The sequence below is a fragment of the Mauremys mutica genome, chromosome 2 (genome assembly GCF_020497125.1).
Source record: "Mauremys mutica isolate MM-2020 ecotype Southern chromosome 2, ASM2049712v1, whole genome shotgun sequence".
NCBI lineage: Eukaryota > Metazoa > Chordata > Testudines > Geoemydidae > Mauremys > Mauremys mutica.
Window position 1 is genome coordinate 261,004,004 of NC_059073.1, and position 22,660 is coordinate 261,026,663.

The 22,660-nt window shown below is 43.5% G+C and overlaps 1 protein-coding gene across 13 annotated transcripts in view; it reads left to right on the top strand.

The window, feature by feature from the left end:
• The window catches only part of KIAA1217 (KIAA1217 ortholog), a 247,137-nt gene that overhangs the window by 204,921 nt on the left and 19,556 nt on the right, over positions 1-22,660 (top strand). For all 13 annotated transcript variants that reach the window (XM_045004436.1, XM_045004429.1, XM_045004435.1 and 10 more), the window contains 5 exons: positions 1,304-1,479; positions 8,392-8,522; positions 8,772-8,919; positions 12,441-12,930; positions 15,044-15,224. In XM_045004436.1, the coding sequence (XP_044860371.1) occupies positions 1,304-1,479; positions 8,392-8,522; positions 8,772-8,919; positions 12,441-12,930; positions 15,044-15,224 (1,126 nt within the window). The remainder of the gene's footprint in view (positions 1-1,303; positions 1,480-8,391; positions 8,523-8,771; positions 8,920-12,440; positions 12,931-15,043; positions 15,225-22,660) is intronic.

Sequence of the window (22,660 nt, forward strand, 5' to 3'; positions counted from 1 at the left end):
CAGTTGGAATTTCTTAAACATACTTGTGAAAGAGTGTATAAGAAGTGTTCACTGGCAACATAGGCGGAACTTGCTCAGTGCCTATATACGAGTCACCCAGGGCCTCTGTAATTTGCAACATCTTCTAATAGAAGATTTTTACTTGTAGTGTGGAAAATTACATCTTAAAGAGCAGTTCTTCTCTAAAAGACACTCCCTCTTTAAAGGAAAAAGTGATAGGTTTGCAAGTAAAAAGATGGTTTTTTTTTAACTGTCAGCCCGGTGAGCTCATCCTGGGCAGCATAGCCAAGGTGGGTTCTTTCCTTTTCCACTAATGAAGATTCTCCAGGCCAAAGTAGGTATTTAATGATATCTGTGCACTCTGATTATCTTCCAATTATGATCTCAGTGACACCTGTGGATTCCCAGTGCCTCCAAACCATTTTGTACAAGTGTAACTGATTGACCCTGTAGGTAAAATTCAGTGCACAATTAATGCACAAGTAGAAGTATGATCCAGTTCACGCTCTCCTAACTGTTTCGGCTCTGCAAGGTTAACAGGTTACATTGCCCACTAAAGTGAGAAGGTCTGTGGCTGAGTATGCGCAGATGGCAGATCTCTTGAGAAAGAAAGTCTCCTTTTTAAATAGTCACTTTTTAGAGAAAACCCACATTTTAAAAGTCTCTTTGTTGTTGATGTATATTGCAAATTAGTTGTAGGTCTTTCATTCCATCACATTGAGTGGTGTATCCACTGCTTGCAACACTGAGAAGTGCCCCTCAAAGAAGCTCATTATGTTTCAGTTTTCACATTACCTTTCATGATATTTTCAAATGATGGTCCAGCAAGTTTAGTGAAGGACTAGTAAGAGGCATATACAGAAGGGAATCATGTCCTTTAGTGTGACAGCTCCCAGAGGAGCGGCTGCACTCTTATTACACGGCACAAGGCAGGAAGCTCATCACTGATATTTTATAAAACGCCTTCTAATGGCACGTTGAATGGTGTATAAAGGTTTCAGTCCCTACAGAAGTATGTGGTGAAATTGGTGCCAGACATAGTACATCATAATGAACTCTACACATTCTGTTTGTCAGCTTGCTGCTGTAAGTCAGACACACGCTTTAGAAGTTAATGGAATTTGTGCTCTTTCCCCCCTTCTCCTTGACATAACATTTATGGATAAAGTTAACGGGGGAGGGAGTATGTTCATTCAGCTGTAGGGCTGTTTATCCAAACCTATTTCTGAGAGTTCCAATGTGTTCAGTTACCAGGGATGTTAGTCAGGCAGGAAAATTGAAGTTGATTTCTTTTGTGCAACAGCTGCAGAACCAGGAGATGCTGAGGGCAATGATGAAGAAAGCTGAGCTGGAAATCAATGGCAAAGTGATTGAAACAGTGAAGAGGCTGGAGGATCCTGTGCAGCGACAGCGCATCCTGGTGGAGCAAGAAAGGCAGAAATACCTCCACGAAGAGGAAAAGATTGTGAAGAAGTTATGGTGGGTGGGGAAACCTCTCCTAGTGCTTTGAGCTTGTTTGTTTTTCATGCTTGGCTTTTTCCTTTATAGAATATTGATTTCACTGTGGGACTGCTCATGTGGGTAAGTGCTACTTAGCATGCATGCCTTTTTCTTCTTTACATAATTCCATGCACTCTCATAGGCTGAGAGAGAGCAGGGAGAGTCTGATTATGGTTGAAGAATTATATCTAAGTACAGCTGGGAAAAGAACAGATTTTTTGGTTTGCTGGCACTATTGAAAAAGCAGGGGGGGGAGGGTTCATTTTGGGACAAAACAAAAGCCAATTTTTTTGAAAACTTTAAATAATCAAGTCAGAAAAAATTGTTTGGGGTTGAATGAAATATTTCATTTAGATTTCAACCATCTTAAAACATTTGGTTGGTTTTTAAATAAAGTTTCAAGGAAATTTTGAAACAATACTTCATTTTGAACCAAAAATCAGAATATTTCATTTTTAAAATGTCAGAGCAAACCATTTCAATTTTTTTAGACTTTTTTAAACTGAAACAATTTGGCAAAATCAACACAAATTCACAAAAAACATTGGTGTCACCAAATCTGCATTTTCCACCAAAATAAATTCAACCAGCTGTATTCTAAGTGACCATATATTGTGCAAATCAGTGGCCTCTAACTGGGTGAGGGTTCTTAGCTAAGTGATGATGGTTAGGTTCCGTCTTCAGAACTCCCCATCCATATGCCCACAACAAACATGACCCCTCAATTTCAATGGCCTCCATGTACCCAGATATTAAATAAGGTGTAAGTGTAAAAGGAAAGAATAGGAGGGACTAAATTTTCTTCAAGAGAGAAAGAGGTGCAGTGGGAGATAATATTCTTAGAGTTAAATATAGTATAGAGAGAGTGTTCCATAGTGCATGCTAGGATATCTCATAGAATGGGCACTGATAATATAGGATGTGGGGGACTTGAAAAGGAAAAATAAACGTTAATTATAATAAATTATGTCAGTTATGTTAGTTCAGGGAAATTCTATGACCTGTGTTATACAGGCGGTCAGACTAGATGATCTTAATGACCCCTTCTGGCCTTGGAATCTATGAGTGTTCCTCTTACCATTGTCTGCTGGGATCTTCCATGCACACCCCTACATTTAGAAGAGTATTTGCAGGATGCCATAATTTAAGACTATTTAGAAGAGGCTTCTTTCTCAATTCTTTGGCTTACTGAGATTGACGATGGCCAGCGATTTAGTGCAGCTCTGATTTTGAAAATGTGATGCAATTGGGATCTAGCTCAAAAAAAAATCAGTAAATGATCTAAATAATTATAACACTGAGATTTTGTAAGATACTATTTAATTAATTAGTTTTTATTGCTGATCCAAATGTATATCTGGCCACACCTGAAAAATTGCTCCTTTATGTACAGAGAAGCTTTATAATCAGCTTCTCACTGCAAACAGTAATCATGGTACTCTACCATACCAGCAATTCTGATATTTATAAACAAAGAGGGAAAGCAATCTTCTGTGTTAATATATGTGTTGTCAAATGACTCAGATTTACTACAAAAGTATCGCATCTGTGATTATAAAGGATAATATTAATCTAGGAATTTGTGTTTTCGCTGCAAGATTGTGAATTTACAATATTATATACTGTAATCCTATACACAATCCTAACTGAGCTACAGACAGTGCTGTCCCCCGCCACTGTCCTGTTCATCGGTTTATTCACACACTGTGTATTAGCTAAGACTGTGTACACTCTGGGGCTGGAGTTCTCTTATGTCTACACTGCAATTAGACACCCATGTCTGGCCCAGGCCAACTTACTTAGGCTCCCCGGGGCTCAGGCTAAGAGGCTGTTTAATTGCGGTGTAGACATTCAGGCTCAGGACCCTCCCACCTCACAGGGTCCAAGAGCCTGGGCTCCAGACTGAGCCTGAATATCTACACTGCAGCTAAGTAGCCCGTTAGACCGAGCCCTGTGAGCCCAAGTCAGCTGGCACAGGCTGGCCACAGGTTTTAAATTGCGGTGTAGAGAAACCCTTTGTGTTCTTTGTTCATAATAGTGCCTAGATGAACTTAGTGGTGCTATCAGGACATACACCATAAAATTACACTTCAAATGTCAGTTGGTAACATCAGAGAAAGGTTAACATTCTATATAGAAGCTTTCCATCTGACACCACTTCAGACCTATAAAGTAAATGCACAGTAACAGGACACGAAAATGATCATTTCTCAGACTTTTAATCATTGTCCTATTGACTTCTTCCAAATCATAGTTCTACAGACTTTCCTCATCAGAGTCAAGGAGTTTCAGGGATTCAGCTACATTTGTAAAAATGTGTTAATTCCCCTGGAATATGAACTTTAGCATTGCCTGAAGGAACAGAGAGAAAAACTCTTCCAGCTTTTCTGATTCTTGGTTTAACTCTCCTCTCTGCTACTTTGAGGAATATTTCCAATTGGAAAAACAAAAATCATGGCAATTTCATATTACAAATGAAGGAGATTTCTACAAACCAATTTAAATCAAATTCACTACTAGTTTGTTTCCATTGGAATCTGTAGACCTGTGCCAATTTATGTCAGAAGAGGATTGGGACTTCAGTTTCATCTCAGAGAATAGAGATATCCAGTGAAGTCCAGGGAGATCTCTTAGACAGTCTGCCTTGAAGGCATGTAGAAAGTGCACTCCATGTAAACCAGATCATTTTGCATGCCTGATGATTGTACTTTCAGGCAGACATTTTTAATAAATTAAATTGGATCTAAGCCAAAGATACAATACCTTTTTTGGATGTCAGTTACCAAATACCAGTTGCCTCAATACCAGCTAGATTCCAAAGGCAAATTGGGATAATATATATCAGTCACAATTTAAGTGAAGGATACATTTATAAATAGGTTATGAAAAAGGTAATATATGATTAATAGAGGTGATAAGCATATTACAGACATGAGTCGTATGTTTTATAGATGGTTAGAAGCACATGAATAGAAGGTGTTGTAGTTGGTTATAAACCATAGTTATAAGCAGCCTATTTATAAATTATTTATAAATTGTGATAGCCGGAGAGCACAGATGTATCCAGTAAAAATGCATTAGTTACCAATGCGTTACGTGGTAAAACTACAATGCATGGTATGCCATACATATTGTACAAAGTTCTCTCTCAGAGCTAGAACATAAACTATAGGTGAAAGCTGACAGCACTTCTAATAACAGTAAAATAGAATAATTGTGCCCCTTCTGTAAAATTTCAAACAGACATAAAAATAAAGTACTCAGATTATTTTTAAGTAAGATTTCAGAATCAGAATTTAATACTAGTATTTATGATTTTACAATAATTTTGAAGAACACTAGCAATTCTGCATTGTCTAGGAGCATCCTGCATCTGTAATTGGAGTAGGTGTCATCAGCATTGCTGAATAGCGTCTCGGAATCTCTGCCTTCAGTAGGCAGGTTTTCTAGGAAAATCATATTTGCATAATCAGGACATCTGGTTTCCATCAGCCTGCAAGGTGGCATCCTTAGCATTGTGAGTGCTGACAAAATGTCCTCTTCTCTGCATTCTCATTAACTGTAGACTGAGAATAAGTATTTTCTCCCAGCGTTCCACACACTTGTCAAATTTGGTCATAGGTGCTGGAACTAGGGGTGCTGGGGATGCTGCTGCATCCCCCTGGCTTGAAGTGGTTTCCATCATACACAGGGTTTGTATGGCTTGTTTGGGTCAATGGACCTCAGCACCCCCACTATAAAAATTGTTCCAGCATCTCTGAATTTGGTATGAATATATTATTTCAAACCAGATATAACATATTTAAAATGTATTCTAAATTTCCCTGTTATGTTCAAATGTTTATTATCGTGTGTAATTGCAGTTAGAAAAAACTTTTATATGTTACTATCTGGTGTGACCCACACTTTCATACCGAAGTCTGGAAAGAACTCTCTCTTTGTGAACAAAAGTGAGACAGACACCATCCCCTGCTATTTAGATGTCTCCCTTATCCCTGGCTATGTGACAGTGGTCCTTACATGCCAAAAGATGATTGTCCTGCTCCATGCCTCCTACTGTCTCCCCATTCAAGCCAGGAGCCAATTCAAAGTTCTGGTCCTAATTTTGAGGTCTCCAGTAGCATAGAGCCCAAATTTCAGAGACGCTGCTTTGCTATTCCTGACTCTGAGGCAGCTGGGTGTATCAGGGCCATTGAAGCCATTGTTCTACGAGATCAAGTTCACAGGTACGCGTGACAGAGCTATCAATGGTCCTTGGTTGTGCAGCAACCTCCTACCAGAAGGTTTGAGCTCACAGCAACGTTTTCTGGGCTTAATGATGGAAAGCTGAGGGTTTTTTTGCAAAATCCTTCCTGTGTTGGCTCTGTTCTTCAGGTGATATCCTGCTGTTTGTGTCTTCTTTATTGTGAACACAAATGTAGGAGAAGTAGATATGTGTTATAGCTATTTTAAATTCGACTACCTCCTTCCCTGTAAAAGCAGAAGAATATCATTCAGTTGGTGCCACCTAGTGGCCTCTTTTGAGATTTCTCCTCCCTGTGTTAATAAGCAAGATGTTTTCTCTCATCTGCGTTTGTATTGGGAGACCTTCCAGGCTGGTGGTCCTAAAGTGAGATCTCTCAGTTTAGGTGTGCCTTATTCACATCTGCTCCATTCTGGCATGCAGGCAGATTGAAATAACACAAATCCTTCTCTCCAGATCTTTGTAAACAGGGTTTTTGTACATTTCAGACCCTGCCTGCTCACAAGGAGCAAGTAAACCTTTCTTAGGGATAATGAGCTCTAGTCAGCTGTCAGCATCTCAAATGTGACTAAAGCACAGCACTGACCCTAATGTAGAATCCAAAGAGCGTGCAACTGGTGGGAGAGACAAGGGGGGGTGAGGTAATATCTTGTATTGGCTGACTTCTGATGGTGAAAGAGACAAGCTTTCGAGCTACACAGAGCTCTCTTCTTCAGGTCGCTACAACAGCACTGCAAACAACTGGTGGGAGGCATTCATCGGTGTCAGCTACAGGGCCGCCCAGAGGAGGGGGCAAGAGGGGCAATTTGCCCCGGGCCCCACAGGGGCCCCCACGAGAGTTTTTCGGGGCCCCTGTAGCGGGGTCCTTCACTCGCTCCAGGGGGGGCCGGAAAACTCTTGCGGGGCCGGGCCCAGGAGCTTCTTCCGCTCCCGGTCTTCGCCGGCGGGGGGTCCTTCCGCTCCAGGGCGGAAGGACCCCCCACTGGCAAATTACCACCGAAGCGGGACCCGCCACCGAAGTTCAGCTCGGTCTTCGGCGGTAATTCGGCGGCGGGGGGCCCTTCCGTTCCGGGACCTGCCGTCGAAGTGCCCCGAAGACCCGCGGCGGGGGCCCCCTGCCGCCGAATTACCGCCGAAGACTGAGCTGCACTTCGGCGGCGGGTCCCGCTTCGGCGGTAATTTGGCGGCGGGGGGAGCCCCGCTGCGGGTCTTCGGGGCACTTCGGCGGCGGGTCCTGGAACGGAAGGGCCCCCCGCCGCCGAAGATCCCAGGCCCCCGGAATCCTCTGGGCGGCCCTGGTCAGCTATATAACAAAGGATGGGTGCTGACTGGATGGAAGTTAAGAGGAGCACTGTGAAATTCACATGCTGTATTTGCTCGCCATAGCCTGCCCCAAGGATTAGTCCTTAGGGTAGAGATACTGTGGAGCAAAGACATGCATTTATAAGGGCAGAGTGCAGGACACAGGTGCTGGAGTCCCAAAAAGCTGCTATTTGTTCTTTGGCTTTCCATAATTAATTAGTTGGGCTGCTTATGCCTTTTTCAGCCTGTTGTCAATTTCCTTACCCTTTTCTTGACAACTGAACAGTGTAATACGGCTCTCTTATATCTATCTAGGTTTTTGTATCATGCCCATCACTGTGATATCTGCGTGCCTGGCTGTCACATACAGTCACTGATTGTTGTTGTTATTACCTAGTTCTTACATAGCACTTGTCATCCATAGATCTCAAAGTGGTTTACAAAAGAGGTAAGTAATCATTAGCCCCATTTTACAAATGGAGAAACTGAGGCATGGATAGATGAATGCTGAATTCAACACATCTGTGTCCACTCCTGTTTCTGAATTGTCCAAGAGCAGCTTATGATTTTCTCAGATATAATTTGGTATTTGCTCTTATCTGACAAATAGTTTGTACAAATAACCTTGGTCTGTGGATTGTTAACGAGCTGTTTGTGGCATGTATTTGATAGTCAAGCTCTGGTGTCAATTTTAATTGGACATGTAAGTCACATGCTTGTCACTGAATGGGTGAGTGTAACTCTTAGACTCAGGATTCAGATGTGATTACTTACATGTATCAGTTCAATGTATTCAGGATATTCTCTAGTATTAACATAACATTTGCTGTTTCTGAGAATATTCCTGCTAGTAAACTCATTAGCTAAAATATGCAGTGAAAGTGGTCACAAAATGGGTGTGAATGGAGGCAGGTTTTTATCAGAACAAATATTCATGACTTGGGGGGCAGGGGTTGTGTGTTTGTTCTGAGGTAGTCACGCAGTGCTACAGTTTATGTTTATCATTTGTGCCCCCTGGTGTCAGGGCAGCATATTCACATGGTGGCCTGTTCCTTACAAAACCTCTCATAACATGTGCTGCCTCTGTGTATTTTATTATCCTCAGCATGTTCCCAAACCCCATTGTGTTGAGAGGAAGTTGCCCTGCTGGGAAGCTGGAGTTCTAGCTGTCTCACACACCCTCCTTTTAGGCACTCATTGTTATTTTCGGTATCAAGCTAGTTAGGGGTCAGTAGCAGTTTTAAGGTGCTGTGATATTTCTGATCCAGATTTGTCCATTCGATTCCAACTATTTTCACAAAACAAAACTCAGTACAAGTTCTATTTCTGCTTGTTTTTTTAAACAGTGAGCTAGAAGCTTTTGTTGAAGAGCTGAAGAAGGACTCTACTGCCACCAACAAGATAGTGACGTTGAAAGATGTTGAAGATGGGGCTTTTCTTCTGCGGCAAGTAGGAGAAGCTGTTGCCACCCTCAAAGGTGTAGTTTCCCTTTTATGTTTGGTTTGATTGTTGTAACACTTGGGAGTGATGTAGGTTTGTGTCTTGATCTGAGAATTGATCGTTCCCTTCAAAAAATCAATTAAAGGTCTTGGGGGTCTGAGTGTGTGATCTCTGTGTGCAGGCAGGTACATAACTGTTGAATACACACGCATGTATCCAACTCTTTTTTTTTTTTTAAATAGCGTTTGTCACTTTCTCTTGAACTTGGTGGTTCTTGTTTTCATAGGCGAGTTTCCGACATTGCAGAATAAAATGCGGGCGATCCTCCGCATTGAAGTGGAAGCCGTGAGGTTTCTGAAGGAGGAGCCCCATAAACTAGACAGCTTGCTGAAACGAGTCCGCAGCATGACAGATATCCTTACCACGCTGAGGAGGTGAGCTGTTTTTCAGAACTCTGAACAGTTCCAGCAAGGAGCACTGCAAAGCCTTTTCCATTCAGAGTCAAAAGGTTTTCAGAGCCATGACTTGTTTATAAGGTTGTATATGTAGCCCCTCCCCGAGGCATAGCTTTTCTCTCTCTAGTGCTTGCTATCACCAATACCTGGAGCAACTTTTCCCCACTCTTTGCAAGGGTTGGGTCCTGGGTTCTTTTCTGATGCCTGGTGACTCCTCACTGTGCCAATACACAGGGTGCTGTCCCTAGAGAAGGAAGAGCAAGTAGTGTAAAAGTCCTGTACGTAAGGGATAATAAGATAAATGAAAACAAACCCCAGCAAAGAAATAGCAGACCAAAAATAACAGCATAATAAAAAGGGGGGGCTTACTGGGACAGGAAAATAGGGGAAGGAAAGAGTTATGGTTAACTAATACATTTATGAAAAAGCCAGTTCTCCATTTCCTAACACTCACCAACCTCTGGCACCCTCTTAGGCACCTCCTTGAGGCAGATGGTAGGCTGATGTTGAATGTCCTGAGATGGAGTGTTGCCGTGCTGTGGCATTTGTCAGCTTAGACTGAAGTCCCCTGGGTGGGCAGGGTCCTCTCCTGACTCCAGCTGGACTTGCTGTACCCTGGTCTGGAATCCTCCTGGGGTCTTGGCTGGCTCTCGGTAGCCAGTACCAGGTTGTATCTCTCACTCTGCTGGATGCTGGTCACTTCAGTGCTGGAACTTCCTGATCCATGCAGCTGAAGTCTTATAGGAGTCCAAAATCTCCCTTAGCGAGGAGTGAGAGTTTAGCAGAAACGTCCCTGAGCTGTGCTGCCTCTCTCAGCTTCCAAACTAAAACTGAGACTAAACTCGGTCCATTGGTGTAGAGTCAGGCTACCCCCCCCGGGGGGGTTGAATAGCTCTGGCTTGTTGTTGATCCAGTGACCTTCTTGTCACTGGATCAACCACACCAACAAGGCTTTCTAATTCCTTCTGTCCCCACCTCTGACTCCAAGCACGCTGGGAAATGAGGTCAGAGAATCTTGCTAGCCATTATTGTTGTAGTCCTTCCATAAGGGCCCCTAGAGGTTCAGTCTGGAGTGCCAAGAGCTGGGGGTTAAATATGGGTTCCTCTTAGAACTTCCTAACCACATACTGAAAATCATGACTTCAGTTGTTCCATGTAAAGTCTCTGTCTAAAGCAGCTACAATAGTCTAGTAGACCCTAACTAGGGATGGATTGAATCCAAAGCCCTGACCAAGATATCCCTGACTGTTGGGTAATTTGGCTCAGGAGCCATGCAATGTGTGTTTGTGCCCATCTCTAACCCAGTCGGTTGTAGACATTTTACAACAATTGGTGTTAGATCAGGCACAATTTGAGTGCACAGCATGAATCTCCCAAAATATAACACTAAGAAATAGCTAACACAAAGCATCGCTAACATGATGTTAGCATCACTAACAAGTTTTGGTTTTTCCTAGAGAACGGGAAACAAATAGCAAATATTTTTGGGTGTGCTCGTGGTTTCATGGAATTCTTTACTCTGGGCTTTGGAAATGAAAGATGTGACAGAAACATATAAGCCATACTTGAGATTTTTCAACCACTAAGTACAGCTATTATCCATGTTTATTAGAAAACATGAGCAGCAAACAAATGCTAATTTTGTGAGGTAATGAAATTGAATTTTCTTGCCAATGGCAACCCTGAAATAGTCAGCACCAAGGTATCAAAGTATATTATTTTAGTAACTTTCAGCTAAACACCTACGCTATAGTAAAATCTAAGTTGTGTGTGTGTGAAAGAAAGAAACAAAGTGCGATGAATTTAAGGCTTAAGATTGGCATCTTTATTCTAGAAAGTATCTTAGAAGAGACATTCCTGTATTGGCAGAGGGGTGGACTAGCTCATCTAACCTGTCTTTTCTATTCTAATTTCTCTGATTCTATTAATTATTAATTTATTCTGCCATGCTTACATCAGAAAATACTGATTGTGACGGGTTCGATCACAGAGACCCCCTTGGGACTGTCACCTGATGTGCTGAAACTACCTCTGAGCCCGTTTTCTTTGTCAGCTTGGGACTCCAGAACCCTGCCTTGTTGAGCCAGACATGCTAGTCTGCTGCAACACAGACCTAGAGGCTGGTCCACGCCCCGAAAGCTGCAGACTTTAACCAAAAACTTCTCAGCAAGTCACCTATCTCCAGCACCCAGACACCCAGTTCCCAATGGGATCCAAACCCCAAATAAATCCATTTTACCTCGTATAAAGCTTATACAGGGTAAACTCATAAATTGTCCATCCTCTACAACACTGATAGAGATGCACAGCTGTTTGCGCCCCCAGGTATTAATCACTTACTCAGGGTTAATTAATAAACAAAAGTGATTTTATTAAGTATAAAAGTAGGATTTAAGTGGTTTCAAGTAATAGACAGAACAAAGTAAGTTACCAAGCAAAATAAAACAAAACACGCAAGTCTATCCCTAATACATTTAAGAAACTGAATACAGGTAAATCTCACCCTCAGAGATGTTCCAATAAGCTTCTTTCACAGACTAGACTCCGTCTTAGTCTGGGCCCAATCCTTTCCCCGGTATTGTTCTTGTTAGTTCCAGCTCCTTTCATAGCCTTGGCCCAAGAAGGAAATCTTTTGTCTCTCTGGGTCCCCACCCCCTCCTTCTAAATGGAAAAGCACCAGGTTTAAGATGCAGAGTTCTGTGGCACCTTATAAACTAACAAATGTCGGAGCATGAGCTTTCATGGGTGAATACCCACTTTATCGGATGCATCCAACGAAGTGGGTATTCACCCACAAAAGCTCATGCTCCAATATGTTTGTTAATCTATAAGGTGCCACAGAACTCTTTGCCGCTTTTACAGATCCAGACTAACACGGCTACCCCTCTGAGGTTTAAGGTGGATTCCAGTACCAGGTGACATGGTCACATATCCTGTGAGACCCCAAGCCTCCATTCTTCCCGGCCTGACTTACACGAACACAGGAAGGCTTACAAGTAAACAGAGCGATTTACAACCAATTGTCCTGGTTAATGGGAGCCATCAAGATTCCAAGCCATTATTAATGGCCCAAACGTTGCATAGTTACAATAGGACTTCAGAGTAATACTTCATATTTCTAGCTTTAGATACAAGAGTGATACATACAAATAGGATGAAAACACTCAGTAGATTATAAGCTTTGTAATGATACCTTACAAGAGACCTTTTGCATGAAGCATATTCCAGTTACATTATATTCACACTCATTAGTATATTTCCATAAAATATATGCAGTGCAACGTCACACCTATAACCTTTTAATTTCTAGTTTCCTCGCACTTGAAAATTACCAAATTGATTTCTGTTTCTAACTGGGTGGGGGAAAAGAGAGTTTTTGCCAAAAGTATATTTTGTATCCAGATTACAGCCAATAAAGTTAATATATAGCAAATGACTGGACTAATTATATGCAAATTTAATAAATAATGAATGATGATGTGTGTGATTTGTTTTGATAGACATGTTACAGAAGGTCTGCTGAAGGGCGTGGATCCTTCTCAAGCCATGCAATACAGTGCCATGGAAAAGGCAACAGCAACCGAAGTTCTGAAAAATCAAGAAGAGCTAATACGTGTCCCTGGATACCCACAGCAAAACATAGCTGGAGTTACAGCAGAGGTGCAAGGGTCTTCAGTCAAGTCAGAAGTTCTACCCTTAATGACAGTTCATCATGTACAGAGCTCTCCTGTAGTCATACATCAATATCAGCACTCTTCAGCACTGGTCAACCATACCCAGAATTCACCTTTGGTCACCAGCCATTCTGTAGGTTTGTCAGCAACAAGCCATCACACCCCCATCATGCCAGTCACTGTACTGGAGTCCACAGCAGCAACCCAGCAATCACAGACGTCTCAGTCACCACAGGTCAATGGTTCCGTAATGCAAAGCCTTTTTATTGAAGAAATTCACATTGCAAGTACCAGGAACCGAGCTGTGTCAATTGAGGTACAGTGTATTCTCTTTAACCAGTGATATTCTCTTTGGGCCCAAGCTTGACTTTACTGGGTGCTGCCAGCATGCATTTGAAACCTTAGGTAGGATTTTCAAAATACCAGTGGACCTAGGTATCTGATATCCAAAGAAAAGTCCATGGGAGTTGGGCCCATAACTTCCATAAGCACTTCTGAAAATCTTACCCCTTATTTTGAACGAAGACAAAATGTAGTGTCATTTAAAAAAAAAAAAAAAAAGCCTGAGGTGCCATTTCTGAGTGCTCTATTGACACTGAAGAAATGATTACTAGAGTCAGGTGATTACTTTCTTTTAAATCCCAAACTAAAAATCATGTTAACCAGGAGTGAAACCTATAAATCCCCTTCTATTATTGGGCAGGTGTTAAGTGATTAAAGTAGGATTTTTTCAGGAGTGGGGTAAGTGGAGGATTTAACATCAGCCTGGAAATGCCTAGGTAAGATTTTATATATATTAAAAAGTATGGAAATGTTCAGTAAGGTCACCCAAACAACTGGAATTTTGTGAAGTTGGGGAGCTGTGTAGTACACGGCTCTGGCCCTTCACATTTTTGTGATACACAAGTATGATTTCCCCCACCATCCCATGCTCCAGGTGCGTAATCTACCTAATTTGAGTCCAGTCCTTACCATGTTAAAAGTATTTGTCTGTTAAGTGTCATGGTAACATGGCAGGCAGTACATTGTAGCCACACTTCAAAATTTGAAATCCTGTATACTTTTGGGGTTGGGGGATGTTTTGACCAATCTTCCAGAATGTGGTCTTTTGATTAAGATATTTAAAGGCTTCCCTTTTTCCTTTCACTGCATTTGGTCTTAAAGATGGCTGGAGTATTTTGCTATAGCTCCATAACAACACTTTCCATTAAAGGTGTGCCTGATCAGGCCATCTACTCGAGTAAGAAATCCCAGTTAGATCACCTCTCAATTTTGAGTCACTGATTGGAAGATGATACACAGCATGTCTAGGACTTCCTTGTGGCTTATGGTGGCTTGGTGCTGGGAAGACACAGGAGCAGAATTAAAGATGTTTGGGTGACCTTAGCACTGCATATTTCCATACTTTCTAATGGTTGATTATTTTTCTCTGTCACTTTAACATGGAATTTCCAGTTGGGGGTGTTGAGGGAAAAAACAACATGCTGTTAAGGGCTTTCTCCTTAAGCAGTGGCTAAATATTTAGGACTCTATCTGCAGGTCAACATCTGCTGTGTATTGCTATAAGAAGTCACAAGAAATACTTACATAAGCTACAGTGCAGGTAGATAACTTTTTGATGCAATGAGTAAAGTATGTGTAGCCTCCATCACAAAACAAAAATAAACAGCGAACTAAGTAAATTAATCTGGAGCCAGAGCATTTTTCATCAGTTTTTTAAAAAAGAAAGATTTATTGCTCCCGTATGGAGTTTTGTCAACGTTTTTTTGTGGTTGTTCCTAGCAACGTTACCCCAAATGCTTACACCAAGGTGAGCACAATGGTAACTGTGATATGTGTTTTTAAAACAATATGTAACAGGCATTGTCTGTTTTTAAACATTAAACACTATTTTGCATGGCTATAACATTCAAAGTGCATTACAAATATTATTAATAAGCCCACCAAATACCCTTGTGAAGTCATGTGTATTATTATCCCCATTTTATAGATGAGGAAACTGAGGCACAGAGACTTGCCAACAAATAAATAATAGCTTTCCTTCAATTTTTGAGTAAATGTTTTGTGCCTGCAGTAGTTCAGAAAGAAACCTATAGGAGGTAATGCAGTCTGTAAGTTTTCTCAGGCTGATTTGACTTGCAAGGAGTGCTCTATAGGAAACGATGGTGCTAGCTGCGTTCTGGAGGCCAGAGCAGTAGAAGCTTATAGTATGTTAAAGTGTGCTGAACAATAGGCTGTGAATGTTTGATGTGAAATATTGCTCACTAGGAACCAAACTGAAATCAGAAACTTCTGTTACTTCACTACAGACCAATGCTGAGAAAATCTAACCAGTTTTGATTCATAATGTTTATATTTGGAGGTGTAGAAGTAACAGAGTAGAGACCAATGAAATCAGAACACTAACCAAATGCTGTACTTCTTTTTAGAAAGCAGAAAAGAAATGGGAAGAGAAAAGACAGAACCTTGATCACTATAATGGAAAGGAGTTTGAAAAACTTTTAGAAGAGGCACAGGCCAATATCATGAAGTCAATCCCTAACTTAGAGATGCCTCCGCAGTCCACAGCCTTGCCAAAATTGGAGGCGGTGGATAAATTAGAGGTTTCAGGTAAGGTTTGCAGTTGTGAACTGAGGGTTTGCATCTTTGAGAAAATTAAATGAGAAAAGTTTTTTTTATTAAAATGATCATTTAAGTTTATATATTTACTTAGCACCTTTATCAATATCCTAGCCTTCCCTGTGAGACAGAATGGGAGATATGTCCTGGGAAGCAGGAACTCTGTAGAGGATGCAGCGGTCATGCTGGTTCACCAGCTAAACCTGAGCTCCTGGGGTGATGCTGTAGCTAAGAGGGCGATTGCAAGCAATGTTCCCTTTAAACTGCCCAGTGATGCAGCAGTCTTGTGTATACAGCGCAGGTCTGAATCCCTGCTGCTCACATCTCCTCAGTGCGGCCCCAGAAGGGATATGGCATGACCCTTTAAGAACCTGTTCTGCTTGGTCCCGCTACCCTGTGACACGGCGTGTGTGCCCCCCCTCACCTCCTCGCTCTGGGGGAGTTGGGAGTGTTTCGGGATGGGGACGCACGCAGCTGGGAAGGGGTGGTGGCTCCAGAATGCACCTTGTGCAAGAGCTCAGATGAGGGGCCTGGACGGGCTCTGCCATGTCAGCCCAGGGCAGTGCAGGCTGCAGAGCTGTAACCCAATCAGGCCAACGTACCAATACCCCAACCCAGCCCACCCACATGCCTGGCAGTTGGTTTCCAGGGACATAGTGGGAGTGAGAGCAGAGGGAGCTGCAGCCACGGCCCCTTCCTGGGTGCGCCTGGGGTGGTGGTGGGTGGTCTGAAACCCCCAGCCGCAGGGAAGTGCAGTCTGACACCACCCCCACCCTCCACATACAGACCCCTGGCTGGGCTCCTCAGGCAGCTGCTGCAGAGCGAATCACCTTCCTCTGGGACCCTGCCACTGGTGCGGACAGGGACCAGTGTGTGATGCACACACATCTGCACCCCACCCACCCATACACAATTCCCCTGCATGTTTCTCAGCCTTCCCATAGACAGACTCCTCACCACAAATCCATACCCTGCCCCTCACCCCAACCCTCACCATGCACACGCACCATACCCCTCACCAAGCACACTTACATACCCTCCAATACACGCCCAGACCCCTCACCACACCCCCACATTGACTCGCACACACACACAACCCGCCACCCTGTGCACGGTCTTCAACACACACACATATAACCCCCCATGTGTGCACGCACACACACAGTCCTCCCTGCACACCTCTCACAGCATTCATAACCCCCCCTCATCCTCCGACACAAACACACGCAATCCTATACAAAAATGTAGTACTCGGTGGAGTTTGTATCTGGCTCAGTACAAAAAATACAATTTAGAGGGAACACTGAATGTACCATTTGAATGTATAAACAGGGTAAGATCAAGTACAAGTAGACAGGTTATATTACCTTTGTATATGGCATTAGTGAGACCAAACTGGGGTACTGTGTCCAGTTCTGGTGTCCACATTTCAAGAAAGGTGTTTAAAATTGCAAAGGGTTCAGAAAAGAGCTACAAGAATGCTTTCAGGTCTGGAAAACATGCCTTTACAGTGAGAGACTTCAAATCTCAGTCTTTATAGTTTATGAAGGAGAAGAGTAAGAGGTGACTAATGTTTCTTTAATCTAGCAGACAGACTTAACAAGATCCAGTGGTTGGAAGATGAAGCTAACACGTTCTGATTAAAATTAGGCACAACATTTTAACAGTGACGGGAATTAATACTTGGGACCATTTATTTAGGAATTTGTTGGATTCACTCTCACCTGAAGTCTTTACGTCAAGATAGGATGGCTTTCCAAAAGACACGTGCAGCCAGTAATTATGGGCTTGATGCAGGAATTACTAGGAGAAATCCTGTGTAAATTTAGTCAGACTTCCTGTGTTATGCAAGAAGACAGACTAAATGTTCATAATGATAAAAAATCATAAAAAATGTGGGGCTGGAAGGGACTTTGATAAGTCATCAAGTCCACCCCCGTGCACTCTGTCAGGACCAAGTAAACCTAGACCATCCCTGACAGGTGTTTGTCCCACTTGTTTTTTAAAATGTCCAATGATGGGGATTATACAACCTCCCTTGGAAGCCTATTCCAGATCTTAACTATCCTTATAGTAAGAAAGATTTTCCTAATATCTCATATAAATCTCTCTTGCTGGAGATATAAGCCCATTACTTCTTGTCCTACTTCCAGTGGAAATGGAGAACAATTGATCACCATCCTCTTTATAACAACCCTTAACGTATTTTGAAGACTGTTATCAGGTTCCCCCTCATTTGTCCTTTCTCAAGACTAAACAGGCTCAGGCTTTTTTAAACCTTTCTTCATAGCTCAGATTTTCTAAACTTATCATTTTTCTTGCTCTCCTCTGGACTCTCTCCAATTGTTCACACCTTTGCTGAAGTGTGGTACTCAGAACTAGACACTACTCCAGCTGAGGTCGCACCAGTGCTGAGTAGAGTAGGACAATTACCTCTGATGTCTTATATACAATACCCCTGTTAATACACCCCAGGATGATATTAGCCTTTTTCACCTCCGCATCACACTACTCACTTATATTCCATGTATGATCTACTATAACCCCCAGATCCTTTTCAGCAGTACTACCATCTAGCCATTTATTCCCCATTTTGTAGTTGTACGTTTGATTTTTTCCTTCCTTTAGTGCTTTTCAGTTGTCTTTATTGAATTACATCTTGTTTAATTCAGACCAATTCTCCAATTTGTCAAGGTTGTTTTGAATTCTAATCAAAACCTTCAAAGTGCTCACAGCCCCAACCAGCTTGGTGTCATCAGCAAATTTCTACTTCCATTATGCAAGTCATTAATGAAAATACTGAATAGTACTGGACCCAGTCATTACAGAGCTCCTGCTGGAGCTATACTGGCTTCTTACTGTTCTTCCTAGCTTTCCTTCGCATTAGGATAGTTTTGCAATTGTGACTTCTAATCTCCTTGAGAAATGGCCTGCTCTCATGAACTCCTTATCCTCTTAGATTTTCTTCCCATGGAATCTTACCTAATAGTTCTTTGCATTTGTTAAAGTCTGCTTTTTTTTGAAGTCCATTGTCCTTATTTTGCTACTATCACTGCTTCCTTTATTTAGAATCATGAACTCTATTATTTCATTATCACTTTCATCCTTGTTACTTTTCACCATCAGATTTGCCACCAATTCCTCCCTGTTAGTCAGAGTCAAGACTAAAATGGCTGTCCCTCTGGTTACTTGCTTCACTTTCTGAAACAAAAAGTTGTCCCAGATTTTGTGTTTTGCTGTTTTACATTTCCAACAGATGTCTAGGTGGTTAAAGTTCACCCCCCTTACTACCAGGTATTGTGTACAGTTCAGTGAGATGACTGGCTTCTAACAGCATTTGCTTGTGAGATGAATGGCACAGCATAGAAAGAATCAGATAAAATAAATATTATATGGGTGCACTGAGCTGTGACAATGTCTGAGAAGGTGTAAAAGACGATAACAAAGAGGAGCTTTTGTTACTTACATATTTAACTAATCCATTTTTAGAATAAGAATTTGCATGGTGTCCAGCTAGCAGATTTATGGAGAAATTTGATGAAATGATGGGACATCTGCCTTCTGTTTTGCATAATGAATCCTATAATAGTCACATAACTTAAAGGAATAGCAAAGCTTTTCCTTACTTAATTCCATGATTAAACATTTCACATACCACTCAAATCTTCTACAGTTCAGAAAGAAAGTTTCAACATGCTACTGCCTACTCTAGGCTAGAAAAATGAGTGACATACGGGAAGACAGACCACCTACTTTACTAATACAGTACACAGAGTATGTTAGCAACCAATTAACAGAGTGCTTTGTATGCTCTTACACAGAGCCCGGATGGATCATGTTGCTAGAAAACATGGTCTCAATTGCTCTCCACCCAGAACAGATTAAGAAATTGAAATATTTATCCTGGAAAATTAAGGCTAACATTTAAAAAAATGAGTGCTTGAAGTCAGGCTCTTACATCCAATTAGTGCACCTGAATAAGGCCTGGTCTACACTAGGACTTTAATTCGAATTTAGCAGCGTTAATTCGAATTAACCGCGCACCCGTCCACACCAGGAAGCCATTTAATTCGACCTAGAGGGCTCTTTAGTTCGAATTCGGTACTCCACCCCGACGAGGGGAGTAGCGCTAAATTCGACATGGCTATGTCGAATTAGGCTAGGTGTGGATGCAAATCGAACTTAGTAGCTCCGGGAGCTATCCCACACTGCACCACTCTGTTGACGCTCTGGACAGCAGTCCGAGCTTGGATGCTCTGACCAGCCACACAGGAAAAGTCCCGGGAAAATTTGAATTCCTTTTCCTGTCTGGACAGTTAGAATCTCATTTCGTGGTTGGACATCGGGGCGAGCTCAGCAGCACTGGCAGCAATGCAGAGCTCTCCAGCAGAGGAGTTCATGTAATCTCTGAATAGAAAGAGGGACCCAGCATAGACTGACCGGGAACTCTTGGATCTGATTGGTGTGTGGGGTGAGGAGTCTGTGCTTTCGGAGCTGCGCTCCAAAAAACGGAATGCAAAGACCTATGAGAAGGTCTCCAAAGCCATGAGAGACAGAGGATACAGCCGGGATGCAACGCAGCGCCGCGTGAAAATCAAGGACCCCAGACAAGGCTACCAAAAAATCAAAGCGGCAAACGGACGCTATGGAGCCTGCCACCACTGCCCCACCAGTGACCGTGGACTCTGACGATGGGACAGTGTCGACGGCCAGTTCCTCGGCGATGTTCGCAGACGGGGAAGATGAGGAAGGGTTTGTGGAGGACGAGGCAGGCGACAGCGCTTACAACGCTGGTTTCCCTGACAGCCAGGATCTCTTCATCACCCTCACGGAGAGCCCCTACGAACCCTCCCCGGCCGTTAACCCGGACCCTGAATCAGGGGAAGGATCACTCAGTAAGTGCTTTAAACATGTAAACTTTTATTCTTAATATAACAGGAATCTGAAGTATGTGAAAAGGAGGTCTCTATATATATGGGGATAGAACAGAAATCCTCCTGGGAGATCTCCACGAAGCTCTCCTAGAGGTAATCGAAAAGCCTCCGCAGGAGGTTCCTGGGGAGAGCTGCCTTATTGGGTGCTCCGTAGTAGCACACCTTTCCGTGCCAGGCTTTCATGAGGTACTCAGGGAGCATTGCCTCCCCGAACATGGCTGCATAGGGCCCTGGTTTGTGCTGGCTTTCACGCAGCATGCGCTCTCTATCTCCTTCAGTGACCCTCCTCAGGGCGATCTCGCTCGGCGACTCCTGCATCTAATTAGGAAAATTACCGTAATGTTACGCCCGGTCCAAAGTATTTTAAAAAAATCTCCGGACAGACGGCGTAGCAGAGAGTCAGCACGCTGCTGCGTGACAAGCATAACGGGAAGCCAAAGAATCAAATGGACGCTCATGGAGGGAAGGAGGGAGGGGGGGGGCTGAGGACGCAAGCTATCCCACAGTTCCCGCTGTGTCCGAAAATCATTTGCATTCTTGGCTGACCTCCAAATGCTTCTAGGGTCAAACACAGGGTCCACGGTGGTTCAGGGCATAGCTCGTCAATGTACAGCCACTCCCCACCCCCAGAAGGAAAAGGGAAAGAAATCGTCTCTTGACTCTTGTAAATGTCACCCTATGTGTACTGAATGCTGCTGGTAGATGCGATGCTGCGGCACGCTACGGTAGCATCCTCGCCCCCCCTCCCCCGCCTCATGGCTGACTGATGGTGCAATACGACTGGTACCCGTCCTCATCATCAGCCTTGCGGTAGATGATGTAGTGCAATAGGACTGCTACCTGTCCTCATCATCAGCCCATAGGTAGACGGCCTGCTAACCGTCTTCATCATAGCAACAGGGGGCTGAGCTCCATCAGCCCCCGCCCTTCATGTGTAAAGAAAAGATTCTGTAATGCTGGACTATCATAGCAGCTGGAGGCTGCCTTACCCTCATTCCATTTCCCTAACAAGTCACTGTTTCTTATTCCTGCATTCCTTATTACTTCAGCATACAAATGGGGGGACACTACAACGGTAGCCCAGGAAGGCTGGAGGAGGAGGGAAGCAACAGGTAGGGTTGTTGCAGGGGCACCCCCTGTGAATGGCACGCAGCTCGTCATTCCTGTGGGATCTGACACAGAGCGGCTGTGCTCTGTAGTTCTCTGATACACTAAAACCCTAGTACAGTTGCCCCATATTCTAGGCAGAACTGTTTCTATTTTTAGATACCATAAAGGAGGGATTGACTCGGGGAGTCATTCCCAGTTTTGTCTTTTGCGCCCCCGGCCGATCTCGGCCAGGGGCACTTATGACAGCAGCAGAAGGTGTAGTGCAATAGGACAGCTACCCGTCATCACCTTGCCAATTTACATTGGCGTGGTAGATGGTGCAGTATGGCTGATAACCATCTCTGCTGTCATGCAAAAGCAAATGAATGCTGCTGTGAAGCACTGCTGAATCGCCTCTGTCCGCGGCATCTAGTACACATACGGTGACAGTGACAAAAGGCAAAACAGGCTCCATGGTTGCCACGCTATGGCGTATGCCAGGGCAATCCAGGGAAAACGGGCTCAAAATGATTGTCTGGCATTGCTTTCCCGGAGGAAGGAATGACTGACTACATTTACCCAGAACCACCCGCGACAATGAAATTTGCACCATCAGGCACTGGGATCTCAACCCAGAAGTGCAAGGGTCGGGGGACACTGCGATGGGGTAGAACAGGGACAGAGTTTATGCTTTCCGGATTGCCTGCTGCAGGAGTGCGGACGAGATAGGTGCTGTGCATGGTGTTGTTCACAGACACAGACTAGACTGTGTTCATTGTTCGCAGAAATGTATCTTTGCAAGGAATTCACTCCCTCTTTCCCATCACACAGCTTCGACTGTCTCCAGACCTGCCACAGCATCCCCCTCACAGAGGCTGGCAAAGATTAGGCGGCGAAAGAGAAAGACACGGGACGAGATGATCGCTGAAGTTATGGGGTGCTCCCGAGCCGAGGCGGACCAGCAGAGCCAGTGGAGGGAGACCCTCTCTCAGCAGCAGCGCTCACACAGCGAATGGGAGGAGAGGTGGCGTGAGGAAGACAAGCAGGCGACTCAAACGCTGCTTGGACTAATGAGGGAGCAAACGGACACGCTCCGGCGCCTTGTGGATGTTCTGCAGGACCGCAGCCAGGAGGACAGAGCCTCCCCGCAGTGTATCTGCAACCGCCCTCCCCGCCACAAAGTCCCATACCTCCCGTCACCCAAAGTAACCAGAAGGAGTGGCGCCAGGGACCGTGAAAACTGTCACTGCACCCCAGCAGAGTGCTCAAGTACCCAAAAGCTCTCATACCCTAATTTTTGAGAATTCCTTCCCTTCCTGACTCACCGTAGCCCCAATCCCAGTTTCATCCCCTGACTGTCTGGTTAATTATTAAAAATACTTTGCTGTTAATTACTGTTTCCCT